This window comes from Salvelinus sp. IW2-2015, linkage group LG33 (genome assembly GCF_002910315.2).
Source record: "Salvelinus sp. IW2-2015 linkage group LG33, ASM291031v2, whole genome shotgun sequence".
NCBI classification, from domain to species: Eukaryota; Metazoa; Chordata; class Actinopteri; order Salmoniformes; family Salmonidae; genus Salvelinus; species Salvelinus sp. IW2-2015.
In genome coordinates, this window is record NC_036872.1 from 36680090 (window position 1) to 36697918 (window position 17829).

The 17829-nt window shown below is 46.3% G+C and overlaps 1 protein-coding gene across 1 annotated transcript in view; it reads right to left on the reverse strand.

The window, feature by feature from the left end:
- LOC111957589 (kinase suppressor of Ras 2) overlaps positions 1-17829 on the reverse strand; it is a 134954-nt gene that overhangs the window by 17627 nt on the left and 99498 nt on the right. Inside the window, exons 10-13 of the mRNA XM_070436911.1 lie at positions 14901-14973; positions 8699-8756; positions 3820-3979; positions 3137-3332 (exon numbers count right to left, since the gene is read on the reverse strand). Of these exons, the coding sequence (XP_070293012.1) occupies positions 3137-3332; positions 3820-3979; positions 8699-8756; positions 14901-14973 (487 nt within the window). The remainder of the gene's footprint in view (positions 1-3136; positions 3333-3819; positions 3980-8698; positions 8757-14900; positions 14974-17829) is intronic.

Genomic DNA, 17829 nt, shown 5'->3' on the forward strand with positions numbered 1-17829 from the left:
CCCTCCCCTCCCCCATTCTATCACCCCAAAGCCCCTCACCCCCTTCTATCACCCCAAAGCCCATCCCCCTCACCCCCTCCCATCACCCAAAGCCCTCACCCTCACCCCCCTTCTATCACCCCAAAGCCGCCTCCCCCTCCCCCTCTTCTATCACCCCAAAGCCCCTCCCCCGCCACCCCTTCTATCACCCAAAGCCCCTCACCCTCACCCCCCTCCCATCACCCCAAGCCCCTCCCCCTCACCCCCCTTCTATCACCCCAAAGCCCCTCCCCCCTGTCACCCCTTCTATCACCCCAACGCCCCCTCCCTCACCCCCTTACATCACCCCAAAGACCCTCCCCCTCACCCCCTTCCCATCACCCCAAAGCCCCTCCCCGTCACCCCCCTTCTATCACCCCAAAGCCCTCCCCCGCCATCCCTTCTATCACCAAAGCCCTCCCCCTCACCCCCTTCTATCACCCAAGCCCCTCCCCCTCACAACCTTCTTATCACCCCAAAACCCCTACCCCCTCCTCCCCGTCAACCCTTCTATCACCCCAAAGCCCCTCACCCCATCCTCCTCTCACCCCTCACCCCACCCTCACCCCCTCCTCTCACCACAAAGCCTTCCCCTCCCCCTGACTGTGATGGCTTGACGCAGCTAGGTGACATCCAGATGGCCTGAGGGCCAAACTGATACAGGAGCTTCATGCATATTCATTCATACAAAGAGGTAAGGTGACAGGAGACATTTTTAGCATCTCTCTGGGCTCTGACTCCGTGAGACGGGATGGGGACCTTATATCACCTGATGACGCACCGTCAACAACTTCAGCTACCGATAAACATCCAGGGATGACATAAATTACTGCCATAGCTTTCAAGTGTGTGTGTGTGTGTGTGCATGTTGTCAACAGTCGGGATGAATACAGTCAGGATAGTAATACAGGGATGGAGTTGTATTCGTGGCTCTCTCTGCTAAGCAAAAGCCAATAAAGTCACCAAAACACTCAGAGAGCCTAGAGAGCCTTGAAAAGCAGAGTAATTATTCCTTATGGATAGAAACCTGCGGTGACGGGAAACGGCTAATGATTATTCCACGCTGCGGGCGCTCCTGCAAATCAATCCACACACAGCCACTCATGGCGAATCAAAGACAAACAATCAATATTAATATTTGCTGAATTGTCCGCATCACTGACTAACCTTTCATCCCTGCCTGGCATAAGCCAATTTCGTCCTCATTCAGGTTCAATTTGACATGTTTTTCCTGTTGGTCTCCGGGGTAATAAGCCTGAGTGGAATAATTAAGACTAGTGCGGCTCTATAGCAGGTACTGTATATTAAGAGCAGCTCTATGCAGCTAGCTATGACATTTACTTTGATTTCATGCACTCACTCATTTCAGCACTCAGGACTTGTACAAGGCAAAGCAGTCCTTTGAACTATTGTTTGCGAGTGTTGGTGTTTCGCCGAACTATGCTTGCATGATGAGTGATTTTGCCTGACAGCCAAAAACGTGTGTTAGCTCCCAGAGTAAATGCCTAGGCTTTAGCTCAACGGGTTATTGCAATCTTGGGTCATGCAGACAACTCAGGGTTGATACTTGGTCAATAAGGGAAGGAATGGCATTGTTTCTATAACCTCCCGCTCCCTTTCAATTGACTCAACTGCATCATTCTTGAAGTTTACACGGTACTAATACAAAGTCAAGCATAACATCCTCTGTCTTTAGATTCAGTTTTTTCGTGAAACATTATTTCTGCTACTCTGTGCACTGAGCTGTTATCATAACAGGGGAGGGGGCTTCAGACTGGTTTGATGAGTTACCCTCACTTTTCCTCTGAAGAAACAATGACACAGCAGTTTAACTGACGAATAGAAAACGAGGGAGAGAATCAAATGGAATCAAAGGAATTATTGTTGTTTTGTTACCAGTTACTTTGTGGAGTCTTTCCTTTGTTGAAAAAGGGACAACACAACAAAGGAATTTCCCTAAAAGTGAACACTACAAAACATTTAGTCACGTCTAGACAGGGATTTAGCTACAATATGATTACACCTGCTTCATCTCCAGGTATACACTTCTACTCGTGAGGTAGTTTGGATTCCGCCTTCACCTTAGCAAACATGCATTTTCTTAGCCGTAACATTGTCTGTTTGTGTTCTTAGCCAGCTACTAACATTTCATATTTTATTCATAGAAATCTCCTGCCAGATAAACACCTTGAGATGAATCATCAAGTTCATTTTTTGGGGGTCCTGTTACATGACAAACAATACCATGTCTCTAAACCTATAACGGCGCATCCTGAAAGGCCAGTCTTTGTGTAAGCACAGATCTTTAGACAATGAGCAAGGGCTGTGGCGAATCACTGCACACCCGGCTTGGCTCAACCCAGTGCACGTCAAATCAGCCAGCCAGACAGCACAGCCAGGACACTGCCTTTCGCTTCATTGAGACACCCATGTCACACACTAGTGCTCCAGAAGGGAATGGAGCACTGTATGATGATCTATAGTGAATCCACCAAAACATCACCCTTGTTGGAGAGAGAGAGACTCTGACTCAGGCCTCAGAGTAACAAAGACTCATACTACGTAGCTAAACTACTTCACAAGAGTATTGTATTTTTTTTACACAGCTTCACTGCTTTACGATAGCTTTGCAGGGATTTTGATGTCAACGTTCAGAAAAAGGATTGGGCGATAGCATCCACTTCACCACTCTAGGAGGTTAACACTGTGGGATCAGGGACAGGAGAGGTGAATTTAAGGGGGGGTTACTGTGACGTTAAAAGGGTCGAGCTGCTTCCCTACACTAAGAGACCAGCTGGTGGTATGGTACTACCACCAACCATCACAGATGTTACTTAATGTATTGCTGTTCCTAAACTGCCCAGTATAATTATGGCAGGGTTGTCAGACCCAATTCCCCATCCTGTACTTGAAGAGGACCCACAACGAAATGCTTACTGATGCAGTTCGATTAGAAGACCACAGTCAGTTCGTCAGTTGGCTGGGATCCATGTTGGAACAGAGCTCAGGAATGACATACATCATCACTCACCTGGTGAAGATAGCCAGGGGTGGGGGGCTCATGCAGGCACCCATGAAGAGGACCACACACACACAGGTGAGGGTTTAGGGGACTCACCTGGTGATGATGGCCAGGTGTGGGGGGCTCATGCAGACACCCATGAAGAGGACTACGTTCTCATGTCGGGTGTTACGGTAGGCCATCACCTCCCGCTTGAAGGCCTTCAGCTGGTCCTCGTTATCCCGCTCGATGTCGATGAGGCGGATGGCCACCTCACCATGCCAGCGCCCGTGGAACACCAGCCCGAAGCGACCTGAAGAGAGCAGAAGGTAACTTAGAGGTTAGAGAGGTGGACCTGTAGACAGAGGGTCGCTGGTTCAAATCTCAAGTTGGATCTGAATTGGTAACGAAAGGACTACTAGTGTCAGATCCCAGCTAAAATGTCCCACCATTGTGACCCTGAAGCAAGGCACTTCGGGGCGGCAGGTAGCCTAGTGGTTAGAGTGTTTGGTTGCTGGATCAAATCCCCAAACTGACAAGGTAAAAATCTGTCGTTCTTCCCTTGAACAAGGTAGTTAACCCACTGTTCCCCGGTTGGCTGTCATTGTAAATAAGAATTTGTTCTTAACTGACTTGCCTAGTTACATTTTTTAAATTTTCTTTTTAATCTAGCTCCAAGGATTCTGCACAATGGCTGACCATGTGCTCTTTTCAAATGACTGTGACTGCATTGTATGGGGCAATATAGAACAGATGTAACAGTTGGACTAATACAATTGTTTTGTATTCTATTCTATTACCTTTCCCGATGAGTTCTCCTATCTCCAGCTGTTTGAAGGGGATGTCCCACTCCTGGAGGAAGATGGATGTCTGGCTGGCCTTGCGGGGGAAGTTACGGGCCGACAGCAGAGACAGGTTCATCTCCTCAAACTCATCCTCCGAATCCTCCACCTCATCGTTCTGTTCACGAGAGGAAGGTGAAGAGGAGAGGAACATGAAGAGGAGAGGAAGATGAAAAGGAAGATGAAGATGAAGAGGAGAGGAACATGAAGAGGAGAGGAAGATGAAAAGGAAGATGAAGAAGAAGATGAAGCGGAGAGGAACATGAAGGGGAAGATGAAGAAGAAGATGAAGAGGAGAGGAACATGAAGGGGAAGATCAAGAAGAGAAGATGAGGAGGAGAGGAAGATGAGGAGAGGAACAGGAGAGGAAGATGAAGAGGAGAGGAAGATGAAGAGAAGAAGATGAAGGGGAAGATCAAGAGGAGAGGAGAGGAAGAGGAAAATGAGAGAAGATGAAGATGGAGAGGAGAGAAAGATGAAGAGGAGAGGAAGATGAAGGGAGAGGAAGATGAGAGGAAGATGGAGAGGAGAGGAAAATGAAGGGAGAGGAAGATGAAGAGGAGAGGAAGAGGAGAGGAAGAGTGAAACTCCTTTCAATCCAGGTCCACAATAAGTTTTATTTGTATTTATTTATTTTTTCCTACAAACACAAAAACAACAACAAAACACCCACTATACAAAACATTCTTGAAGATGGTCAACATACAATTTACAAATTCTGTCAAATACGTCTGGTTTATGTTGGATGTTCTGTTGAGTCTAATGGGATGTCTGGTTTATGTTGGATGTTCTGTTGAGTCTAATGGGATGTCTGGTTTATGTTGGATGTTCTGTTGAGTCTAATGGGATGTCTGGTTTATGTTGCATGTTCTGTGGGGTCTAATGGGATGTCTGGTTTATGTTGGATGTTCTGTAGGGTCTAACGGATGTCTGATTTATGTTGGATGTTCTGTGGGGTCTAACGGGATGTCTGGTTTATGTTGGATGTTCTGTTGAGTCTAATGGGATGTCTGGTTTATGTTGGATGTTCTGTAGGGTCTAACGGGATGTCTGTTTATGTTGGATTCTGTATGGTCTAACGGGATGTCTGGTTTATGTTGGATGTTCTGTAGGGTCTAACGGGATGTCTGGTTTATGTTGGATGTTCTGTATGGGTCTAACGGGATGTCTGGTTTTATGTTATGTTCTGTAGGGTCTAACGGGATGTGGTTTATGTTGGATGTTCTGTAGGGTCTAACGGGATGTCTGGTTATGTTGGATGTTCTGTATGGTCTAACGGGATGTCTGGTTTATGTTGGATGTTCTGTAGGGTCTAACGGGATGTCTGGTTTATGTTGGATGTTCTGTAGGGTCTAACGAGATGTCTGGTTTATGTTGGATGTTCTGTAGGGTCTAACGGGATGTCTGGTTTATGTTGGATGTTCTGTAGGGTCTAACGGGATGTCTGGTTTATGTTGGATGTTCTGTAGGGTCTAACGGGATGTCTGGTTTATGTTGGATGTTCTGTAGGGTCTAACGGGATGTCTGGTTTATGTTGGATGTTCTGTAGGGTCTAACGGGATGTCTGGTTTATGTTGGATGTTCTGTAGGGTCTAACGGGATGTAGCTAGATCGTTCAATCCTGCAGTTTGTTATTGAGGGTGGATATTAAGCTTTCCAATTGATGGCTAATATTTTTTGTTGTTGCAGCAATTAGATTACAAAACGTTCTCTGATATTGATCACCAATATTTACATTTCCCAAGAAACATAATCGTGGAGATGGATGGATATAAATCCTAGACACAATGAAATGATAGCACATATGTTATGGCAGAATGGTGTCAGTTTGTTACAGGACCACAGCATGTGTAATAGTGTTCCTTTGTGCTTTTTGCATCTCCGAGAGAGATGAGACATTTCTGCCTGCATTACATGCATGCTGGCAGGAGTGTAGTAAGTCCTACAAATGATCTTACATATATTATAGGAGCAGGTACGAACATGTCCAATCTCTGTGACCAATGGTTCTCCTCAATTTCTTCCTTTAGATCAGTTTCCAGTTTCCTTATAGGTTCTGAACCAGCAGGTAAAGCTTCATACCACCTTGATATAACTTTGGCAATCAACTTCTTTGTCGTGGCAGCTTCTTTCAGTATTGTTTCTTATGCTAGATGCCTTAGGTTGTAAGAATTGAAAGAAATCTGTAACTACCAATTGGATACCACAAAATTGAGGGAAAAAAGGGAGGAAAAAAACAACATATACAGTATACAGTGGGGAGAACAAGTATTTGATACACTGCCGATTTTGCAGGTTTTCCTACTTACAAAGCATGTAGAGGTCTGTAATTTTTATCATAGGTACACTTCAACTGTGAGAGACGGAATCTAAAACAAAAATTCAGAAAATCACATTGTATGATTTTTAAGTAATTAATTTGCATTTTATTGCATGACATAAGTATTTGATACATCAGAAAAGCATCCCCAAAGAATGATGTTTCCACCTCCATGCTTCACGGTTGGGATGGTGTTCTTGGGGTTGTACTCATCCTTCTTCTTCTTCCAAACACGGCGAGTGGAGTTTAGACCAAAAAGCTCTATTTTTGTCTCATCAGACCACATGACCTTCTCCCATTCCTCCTCTGGATCATCCAGATGTCATTGGCAAACTTCAGACTGGCCTGGACATGCGCTGGTTGAGCAGGGGACCTTGCGTGCGCTGCAGGATTTAATCCATGACGGCGTAGTGTGTTTACTAATGGTTTTCTTTGAGACTGTGGTCCCAGCTCTCTTCAGGTCATGACCAGGTCCTGCCGTGTAGTTCTAGGCTGATCCCTCACCTTCCTCATGATCATTGATGCCCCACGAGGTGAGATCTTGCATGGAGCCCCAGACCGAGGGTGATTGACCGTCATCTTGAACTTCTTCCATTTTCTAATAATTGCGCCAACAGTTGTTGCCTTCTCACCAAGCTGCTTGCCTATGTCCTTGTAGCCCATCCCAGCCTGTGCAGGTCTACAATTTTATCCCTGATGTCCTTACACAGCTCTCTGGTCTTGGCCATTATGGAGAGGTTGGAGTCTGTTTGATTGAGTGTGTGGACAGGTGTCTTTTATACAGGTAACGAGTTCAAACAGGTGCAGTTAATACAGGAATGAGTGGAGAACAGGAGGGCTTCTTAAAGAAAAACGAACAGGTCTGTGAGAGCCGGAATTCTTACTGGTTGGTAGGTGATCAAATACTTATGTCATGCAATAAAATGCAAATTAATTACTTAAAAATCATACAATGTGATTTTCTGGATTTTTGTTTTAGATTCCGTCTCTCACGGTTGAAGTGTACCTATGATAAAAATGACAGACCTCTACATGCTTTGTAAGTAGGGAAACCTGCAAAATCGGCAGTGTATCAAATACTTGTTCTCCTCACTGTATATATGTAATTACAAATTATTATTATTATTTTTTTTTTAATAGCTCAGTCATACATCTTTATATGAGGTAGTTCAAGACCTCCAGCTTTTTAGGGAAAGTGGAAAAACAGTCAGCTTTATAGGGAAGTGGAAAACAGTCAGCTCTTATAGGGGAAGTGGAAAACAGTCAGCTTTATAGGGGAAGTGGAAAACAGTCAGCTTATAGGGGAAGTGGGAAAACAGTCAGCTTTATAGGGGAAGTGGAAACACGTCAGCTTTATAGGGGAAGTGGAAAACAGTCAGCTTTATAGGGAAGTGAGTCAGCTTTATAGGGGAAGTGGAAAACAGTCAGCTTTATAGGGGAAGTGGAAAACAGTCAACTTTATAGGGGAAGTGGAAAACAGTCCATTTGACTCTTGAGGTCTTTCCAGTCCAAATAAAGTTGGAGAACAGGCCATTCATGGTATTTAAAAAGTTCGATGGATTTGAAACTGGCAAGGCCTGGAATAAATACATCAACCTGGTAATATATTAATTTTGAAAATGTTGACCCTACCTAACATAAAAATGGTGAGAGATCTTCATCTCTGAATATTAGATTAAATCTTATCTATTAAAGGGATACTTCGGGATTTTGGCAATAAGGCCCTTTCTCTACTAGCATGCTAGTAGATACCATAGACTTCCAGTCAGTGCGCTAACGCTAGTTAGCATTAGTTTGCGAAACTACCTCTAACCTCCTTTATACTGGACACAGATACATAAAAATGGTTTCCACAAGTTCATCTGACTCTGGGGAAGTAGATAAAGGGCCTCAATGCCAAAACCCCGAAGTCTCCTTTCAAGAGTAATTGATTTCATATGCTTCCTAAAGATGGCATGGTATTAGTACACAGAGGTATTTCATATATGTCTTTGTCCATTTCCATTTAAATTTACTTTCAAAGCTTGAGAAGTCCTGATTAGAAATTGACATTATTTCACTCTGAATCCTGATACAGCACCATATGTATCCAACAGTAGTAAAATAAATGACAGAGAATGTTCTGGTTCAGATAAATTAACTAAAATGTAATCTGCATACAATGACATCACATGTTGACCTCCACCAATCTCTATTCCCCCGGATTGAGCCATGAGTTCTAATTATTGATGCTATGGGTTCTGTGGCGAAAGAGAACAGATAATTAGACAAACTAGTTGTATACTTATTTAATGTGTTATCCTCTATCCTCTGGGCTCTACTGTGCAATTATTACATTATATTCTAATAAAATCCAATTAAAGGAAATTGAAAGGGTGAAAATTGACAGCCTTGTTGTGTGGTTGCAGAGGATTGCCATCTGGAGCATCAGCATGCCAAACTAGAACAAAAATGACGAATGCTACACAGGTTCTATTCAGAAACAAATCCCACAATTTCATTAGAGGGTGGACTCACGTCTGATGTAGGTTCCACTTCAATCTGTAGTAAAGGGTTTAAAGGGTTCATCTCGACTCTGTAAGCAAGAGGAGGGCATGCAGATGGGATGAGCATTTTACATTGCACACGCTAGCATCATACACACATTATACATTGCACATGCTAGCATAACACATCTGCAATGAACCGTGTTGAATCACGCATCATGGACGGTGATTAAACACCATGCACTTTCTGAACCCTCCTTTCTGTTTATCTAGCTAGGTGGCCAGGCAGAAAGGTATTCTACAGGTAGGCTCTTCCAACCTCTGTGTCATCAGTAGAGCTGTACACACCTGCACACACACACACACACACACACACACACACACACACACACACACACACACACCACACACACACACACACACACACACACACAACACACACACACACACACACACCACACACACACGAGGGTTATTAATTATGTAATCTTTTATGTTTTGGGTGGACCCTGCAACAGCTAATGGGGATCCTAATACAACTTCCACCCCCACCCCCCACACACATACCCAACCCCACCCCCACACACACACCCAAACCCCACCCCCCACAAACACCCCCACCCCCCCACACCACACCCACCCCACACCCACCCCAACCCACCCCCCCCCCACATACCCAACCCCCCCTACTAACACACACACCAACCCACATCCCTTACACACACACCCAACACACATCCCCCCACACACCAACCCACATCCCCCCACATACACATACACCCCCCTCTCTGTGTGCAGAGTAATACTACTGGTGGCCCTGTGTTGTGATGGTGACGGTGTATGAAATTATTTATGTGATTCCTTTGGTATACGTGGCCCTGGTAGGACGTCAGTCTCCTAATGAGAGGATCCAGCCAGGGCCAGAGAGAGGCCCTCATTAACCCAGAGAAGAGGCGGGGGAAATTGCCAGCTGGTACTAGACTCTGGCTGGGTGAGGGAGTGCATGGAGCCACACACAGAGGAGAAGACTGGCTTTAATTACATCATGAGAATGTGGGTTTCATAACCAAGATAATGGATTCATATTTGTCAGAAAGCAGAGGAAGAAAAAAGAGAGAGAGAGAGGGGGAGAGAGAAGAGAGGAAGAGAAGGAGAGAAAGAGGGGAGAGAGAGGGGGAGAGAAGGAGAGAGGGGGGAGAGAAGGAGAGAGTGAAGGGGAGAGAAGGAGAGAGAGAGGGGGAGAGAAGGAGAGAAGGGGAGAGAGAGAGGGGGAGAAGGAGAGAGAGAGGGGGAGAAAGGAGGGGGAGGGGGAGAGAGAGGAGGGGAGAGAGAGGGGGAGAGAAGGAGAGAGAGAGGGGGAGAGAAGGAGAGAGAGGGAGAGAGAGAGAGGGGAGAGAAGGAGAGAAGGTAGAGAGGGGGGAGAGAGAGAGGGGGAGAGGGGGAGAGAGAGGGGGGAGAGAGGGGGGAGAGAAAGAGAGAGGAAGGAGAGAGGGAGAGAAGGAGAGAGAGAGGAGAGAGGAGGAGAGAAGGAGAGAGAGAGAGAGGGAGAGAGGTGGCTGCACCTTTCCCCAGTCATATTGACACTGAAATAACACCTGTGTCAGTCACTTAGAAGGTATAAAAACATTAGAACGTCATTAAAACAGTAACCCATTTCTGTCAGCTTAAAAATCCACCAACAATTGACTATGAAAATCGTCTATGAAAGCTAGTTTAGGTTTAGGTTTAGTTGAACATCTTGGTAAATACAGTAAGCAGTTTCTAAAAGCTAAAGTTACTGAGCGCATAACCAAGATAATGATTCATATTTGTCAGAAAGCAGAGGAAGAAAAAAAGAGAGAGAGAGAGGGGGAGAGAGAGAGGAGGAGAAGGAAGGAGAGAAAGAGGAGAGAGAAGGGGGAGAGAAGGAGAGAGAGGGGGAGGAGAGGAGAGAGTGAGGGGGGGAGAGAAGGAGAAGGAGAGAGGGGGAGGAGGAGAGAAGGGGGAGAGAGGGGGAGAGGAAGGAGAGAGAAGAGGGGAGAAAGAGAGGGGAGAGAGGGGAGAGAGAGAGGGGGAGGGAGAGAGAGGGGGAGAGAAGGAAGAGAGAGGGGGAGAGAAGGAGAGAGAGGGAGAGAGAGAGAGGGGAGAGAAGGAAGAAGGTGAGAGAGGGGAGAGAGAGAGGGGGAGAGGGGGAGAGAGAGAGGGGGAAGAGGGGAGAGAAGGGAGAGAGAGAAGGAGAGAGGGAGAGAAGGAGAGAGAGAGGGGAGAGAGGAGAGAGGAGAGAAGAAGAGAGAGAGAGGGAGAGAGGTGGCTGCACCTTTCCCCAGTCATATTGACACTGAAAATAACACCTGTGTCAGTCACTTAGAAGGTATAAAAAACATTAGAACGTCATTAAAACAGTAACCCATTTCTGTCAGCTTAAAAATCCACCAACAATTGACTATGAAAATCGTCTATGAAAGCTAGTTTAGGTTTAGGTTTAGTTGAACATCTTGGTAAATACAGTAAGCAGTTTCTAAAAGCTAAAGTTACTGAGCGCTACCTTGCATTTATTTATGTGATCGATTTAGAGTTCAAAGAGATTGGCATCACTCCTCGTCTGCTCCTTCTGCTTGTTTTCGGCAGCCAAGTGGAATCAGTTGGCATCCTAACTATAACATGCGGTTAAGGCCATGTTAACATTAGCCCCAGAGTGTTTGTCTTGTCCTGCATCTCTCATTGAAATTGTCACAAAAACGTCTTTGCTCCAATAATTTTGAGTCCCTATCCATCCCTCGACCAATGGAGGGACAGAGACCGACAGACGAGATATAATATGAGGCATATCTGAAACGGTCTGTTTTTGCCCACAAGATCATGCGAACATTGCTCTGCGTCGCGCTACAAAAGTTCTTGGCATATCATTTAAAAATAAAATGGATGTCATTTTCTGACCTACTACACTGGTGGAGGGAGACAGAGGAAGAATCAGAGCTATCCCACTGGGCATATCTAGTTTTGATTTCCATTTGGTTGAGTTTTCAAATAACGTGAATTCAACGTGAAATCAACAACACATGTCATCATGTCATTGGATTTAGGTGAAATTTGGGTGAAAAAAAAGGAAATTCCCTAGGGGCGGCAGGGTGGCATAGTGGTTAGAGGAGATGCTGGTAGGGGTAGCCTATGGTTAGAGGAGGTAGCCTAGTGGTTAGAGGAGGTAGCCTAGTGTTAGAGGAGGTAGCCTAGTGGTTAGAGGAGGTAGCCTAGTGGTTAGAGGAGGTACAGCTAGTGGTTAGAGGAGGTGGTTAGAGGAGGTGGCCTAGTGGTTAGAGGAGGTAGCCTAGTGGTTAGAGAGGTAGCCTGGTGGTTAGAGGAGGTAGCCTAGTGGTTAGAGGAGGTAGCCTAGTGGTTAGAGGAGGTGTTAGAGGAGGTGGCCTAGTGGTTAGAGGAGGTAGCCTAGTGGTTAGAGGCGGTAGCCTGGGTTAGAGGAGGTAGCCTAGTGGTTAGAGGAGGTAGCCTAGTGGTTTAGAGGAGGTAGCCTAGTGGTTAGAGAGGTAGCCTAGTGGTTAGAGGAGGTAGCTAGTGGTTAGAGGAGGTAGCCTAGTGGTTAGAGGTGGTAGCCTAGTGGTTAGAGGAGGTAGCCTGGTGTTTAGAGGAGGTGGCCTAGTGGTTAGAGGAGGTAGCCTAGTGGTTAGAGGAGGTAGCCTAGTGGTTAGAGGAGGTAGCCTAGTGGTTTAGAGGAGGTAGCCTAAGTGGTTAGAGGAGGTGGCCTAGTGGTTAGAGGAGGTAGCCTAGTGGTTAGAGGAGGTAGCCTAGTGGTTAGAGGAGGTGGCCTAGTGGTTAGAGGAGGTACCTAGTGGTTAGAGGAGGTAGCCTAGTGGTTAGAGGAGGTGGTTAGAGGAGGTGGCCTAGTGGTTAGAGGAGGTAGCTAGTGGTTAGAGGGTAGCCTGGTGGTTAGAGGAGGTAGCCTGGTGGTTAGAGGAGGTAGCCTAGTGGTTAGAGGAGGTGGCCTAGTGGTTAGAGGAGGTAGCCTAGTGGTTAGAGGAGGTAGCCTAGTGGTTAGAGGAGGTGGCATAGTGGTTACAGGAGGTAGCCTAGTGGTTAGAGGTGGTAGCCTGGTGTTTAGAGGAGGTGGCCTAGTGGTTAGAGGAGGTGGCCTAGTGGTTACAGGAGGTAGCCCAGTGGTTAGAGGAGGTAGCCTGGTGTTTAGAGGAGGTGGCTAGTGGTTAGAGGTGGCCTAGTGGTTAGAGGTGGTAGCCTGGTGTTTAGAGGAGGTGGCCTAGTGGTTAGAGGAGGTGGCCTAGTGGTTAGAGGAGGTAGCCTAGTGGTTAGAGATGGTAGCCTGGTGTTTAGAGGAGGTGGCCTAGTGGTTAGAGGAGGTGGCCTAGTGGTTAGAGGTGGTAGCCTGGTGTTTAGAGGAGATAGCCTAGTGGTTAGAGGAGGCAGGTAGCCTAGTGGTTAGTGTTGGACTAGTAACCAGCAGGTAGCCTAGTGTTTAGAGGGGCAGGTAGCCTTGTGGTTAGAGAGGCAGGTAGCCTAGTGGTTAGAGGGCAGGTGGCCTAGTGGTTAGAGGGGCAGGTAGCCTAGTGGTTAGAGGGGCAGGTAGCCTAGTGGTTAGAGGAGGCAGGTAGCCTAGTGGTTAGAGGGGCAGGTAGCCTTGTGGTTAGAGGGGCAGGTAGCCTAGTGGTTAGAGGGGCAGGTAGCCTAGTGGTTAGAGGGGCAGGTAGCCTAGTGGTTAGAGGGGCAGGTAGCTAGTGGTTAGAGGGCAGGTAGCCTTGTGGTTAGAGGGGCAGGTAGCCTAGTGGTTAGAGGGGCAGGTAGCCTAGTGGTTAGAGTGTTGGACTAGTAACCAGCAGGTGGCCTAGTGGTTAGAGGAGGCAGGTAGCCTAGTGGTTAGAGGGGCAGGTAGCCTAGTGGTTAGAGGGGCAGGTAGCCTAGTGGTTAGAGTGTGTGGACTAGTAACCAGCAGGTGGCCTAGTGGTTAGAGGGGGCAGGTAGCCTAGTGGTTATAGGGGCAGGTGGCCTAGTGGTTAGAGGGGCAGGTAGCCTAGTGGTTAGAGTGTTGGACTAGTAACCAGCAGGTGGCCTAGTGGTTAGAGGGGCAGGTAGCCTAATGGTTAGAGTGTTGGACTAGTAACCAGCAGGTGGCCTAGTGGTTAGAGGAGGCAGGTAGCCTAGTGGTTAGAGAGGCAGGTAGCCTAATGGTTAGAGGGGCAAAGGTAGCCTAGTGGTTAGTGTGGCAGGTAGCCTAGTGGTTAGAGGGGCAGGTAGCCTAGTGGTTAGAGGAGGCAGGTAGCCTAGTGGTTAGAGGGGCAGGTAGCCTTGTGGTTAGAGGGGCAGGTAGCCTACTGGTTAGAGGGGCAGGTAGCCTAGTGGTTAGAGGGGCAGGTAGCCTAGTGGTTTAGAGTGTTTGGACTAGTAACCAGCAGGTGGCCTAGTGGTAGAGGAGGCAGGTAAGCCTCGTGGTTAGAGGGGCAGGTAGCCTAGTGGTTAGAGGAGGCAGGTAGCCTAGTGGTTAGAGGGGCAGGTAGCCTAGTGGTTAGAGGGGCAGGTAGCCTAGTGGTTAGAGGGGCAGGTAGCCTAGTGGTTAGAGTGTTGGACTAGTAACTGAAAAGTTGCAAGATCAAATCCCTGAGCTGACAAGGTAAAAATCTGCCGTGCTGCCCCTGAACAAGGCAGTTAACCCACTGTCCCTAGGCTGTTATTGAAAATAAGAATTTGTTCTTGAGTTGCCGAGTAAAAAAAATTAAAAAATAATGTTGATGAGTTTTTGCAAATCCAATTCCTTTTCCACGTCGATTCAAGGTCATCACATTGGTGTTTTGGGTTGAAATGACGTGGAAACAACATTGATTCAACCAGTTTTTGCCCGTTGGGATTTTAAACAATTTATTTATTGACTAAGGTCAGAATACAATAGTCACGATAACTCATGTTGTTTATACTGTATCCCCGATGTCAACAGCGTTATGGCCGACACTCCTCCCAAGTTACTTGGCAGACTTCCCTTCAACCAACCCTTCTTGATTGACTAAGGTCTGAATTAAATAGTCTCTGACAGTGACTTATCTGCTGCATGGTGTGTTTCTGTGGCCGACACAACTCACAAGGTACTGAGAGACTTTATGTTGTGTGTCAACTCAAAGATTGACACCTCACTGACATTCTCATTAGATGTTGATTGCGTGACATTGGTTTACTACCTGGTACCATGGTTGAGCCAAAACAAATATAAAGAAAGCAATCCCGTTTCCTAGTTTCCTACTTACCCCGGCTCAGACAGGACAGGGTGCAGGATGACCTGGGGTGCCCTGCTGGGGGCCTCTGGGGCCAGGGCCACATCTAGAGAGGAGAGGTGTATTATAAATCATCACAACAGTGGCTATTACATAGTCTTTATACCACAGCACAGTGTAATATCACATACAGTGCATTTGGAAAGTATTCAGACCCCTTGACTTTTTCCACATTTTGTTACGTTACAGCCTTATTCTAAAAGTGATGAAATAGTTTTTTTCCCTCATATATCTACACACTAATTCCCTATAATGACAAAGCTAAAACAGATTTTTTTATTTTTTTTTACAAAAAACTAAAAAGAAAAAGAGGGGGAAAAAATAAACAAATACACTGAATATACAAAGTATGTGGACTCCCCTTCAAATGAGTGGATATGGCTATTTCAGCCACACCCTTTGCTGACAAAATGGAGCAGACCGCCATGCAATCTCCATAGACAAACATTGGCAGTAGAATGGCCTTACTGAAGAGCTCAGTGACTTTTAACGTGGCACCATCATAGGATGCCACCTTTCCAACAAGTCAGTTTGTCAAATTTCTGCACTGCTACAGCTGCCCCAGTCAACTGTAAGTGCTGTTATTGCGAAGTGGACATGTCTAGGAGCAACAACGACTCAGTCACGAAGTTGTAGGCCACACAAGCTCACAGAACGGGACCGCAGAGTGCTGCAGTTGCAACACCCACTAACGAGTTCCAAACTTCTTCTGAAAGCAACCTCAACACAAGAACGGTTGGTCGGGAGGTTCATTAAATGGGTTTCCATGGCCGAGCAGCAGCACACAAGATTGAGATCACCATGGCAATGCCAAGCGTCGGCTGGAGAGGTGTAACGCTCGCCGCCATTGCACTCTGCAGCAGTGGAAATGCATTCTCTGGAGTGATGAATCCCGCTTCACCCTCTGGCAGTCTGATGGATGAATCTGGGTTTGACGGAAGCCAGGATAACGCTACCTGCCGCAATGCATAGTGCCAACTGAAACGTTTGGTGGAGGAGGAATAATGGTCTGGGGCTGTTTTTCATGGTTCAGGCCCCTTAGTTCCAATGAAGGGAAATCTTAACGCTACAGCATACAAAGACATTCTAGACCCTTCTGTGCTTCCAACTTTGTGGCAACAGTTTGGAGAAGGCCCTTTCCTGTTTCAGCATGACAATGCCCCATTCACAAAACGAGCTCCATACAGAAATGGTTTCTTGAGATCGGTGTGGAAGAACTCGACTAGCCAGCACAGAGCCCTGTCCTAAACCCCATCGAACACCTTTGGAATGAATTGGAACGCTGACTGCGAGCCAGGCCTAGTCCCCCAACATCAGTGCCCAACCTCACTAATGCTCTTGTGACTGAATGGAAGCAAGTCCCCGCAGCAATGTTCCAACATCTAGTGGAAAGCCTTCCCAGAAGAGTGGAGGCTGTTATAGCAGCAAAAAAGGGACCAATTCCATATTAATGCCCATGATTTTGGAATGAGATGTTCGACGTGCAGGTGTCCACATATTTTTGGCCATGTAGTTTATGTTATATTGTCACATACACCAGATAGCATAGGGGTGCTGAGGTTGCTGCAGTGCTGCCTGGTAAATCAGAATAAATAAATAAATAAAATAAAATATTTCTATTTATTTATTACTATTGTATGAGCGGACCAAAACAGTCAACAGCAGCGCAGAGAGAAAAAAGGATTTCAGTACCCACACAACTAACCTTCTTCCCGCAGCCATGCCAGATAGCTGCAGTGAAATGTGTTGCTTTGTGTAACTTTGTGTTGTTTTGTGTTATTTTGTCTTCATTTGTGCTGCTTTGTGTTGCTTTGTTTTGCTTTGTGTTGCAAATGAGTTGTTTGATAGGCTGGTAAGTACATGTAATACAATTATAATTAAATGTTTTAACTGAAAACATTTAATTATAAGAAATAAGCAGTGGGAGTTGTTAACAGCATTGGCCTCATGACACTACTCATGGCTTCATAACATACACTATGAGGATCAGTCCTATATCACTATGCTGTATCTCTGACTCTTCCAAAGGTTACACCCCATTTCACCCCCATACAGATGTAGGATCTTCATTTGATCACGCTGTTGTTGAAATAAAAACTTGCAATGTATTCAAGGTTTAAAAAGCCTTCTAAAGTTTGTCATTTTCACTTTAAAATGTCAGACTTTATTTGCCCTAATTAAAACGTATCAACCATTAAAAAAAAACACAATAATTCAGATTTCCTGTTGCTGCAGGATTAAGATCCACAGCTTTAAAAGACTCTGTAATGGTCCAGCTAGACAACAGAGACCAGCAGCAGCAGGCTTTTATTTAGTTCTATTCTATAGAAGAACCTGAGGAGAAGAACCTGAGGAGAGGAGACTGAGGAGAGGTGGATGAGGAGAGGAGAGGAAACTGAGGAGAGGAGACTGATGAGAGGAGCCTGAGGAGAGGAGACTGACGAGAGGAGACTGGGGGGAGAAGAGGAGTCTGAGGAGAGGAGTCTGAGGAGAGGAGACTGAGGAGAGGAGAATGAGGAGAGGCTGCAGGCGAAAGAGGAGACTGAGGAGAAGATAGGAAAGTGCGAGAGGAGACTGAGGAAAGAAGGGAGAGGACACTGAGGAGACTGAGGAGACTGAGGAAAGGAAGAGAGCCTGAGGAGGGAGACTGAGGGGAGGAGATTGAGGAGGCTGACGAGGGGAGATTGAGATTGAGGAGAGGAGACTGATTAGAGGAGACTAGGTGGGGAGACTGAGGAGAGGAGACTGAGGAGAGGAGACAGAGGAGAGGAGACTGAGGAAACTGACGAGAGGAGGCTGACGAGAGGAGACTGAGGGAGAGAGAAAGAGGAGAGGAGACTGAGAAGAGGAGACTGAGAAGAGGAGACTGAAGAGAGAAGAGGAAACTGAGAAGAGGAGACTG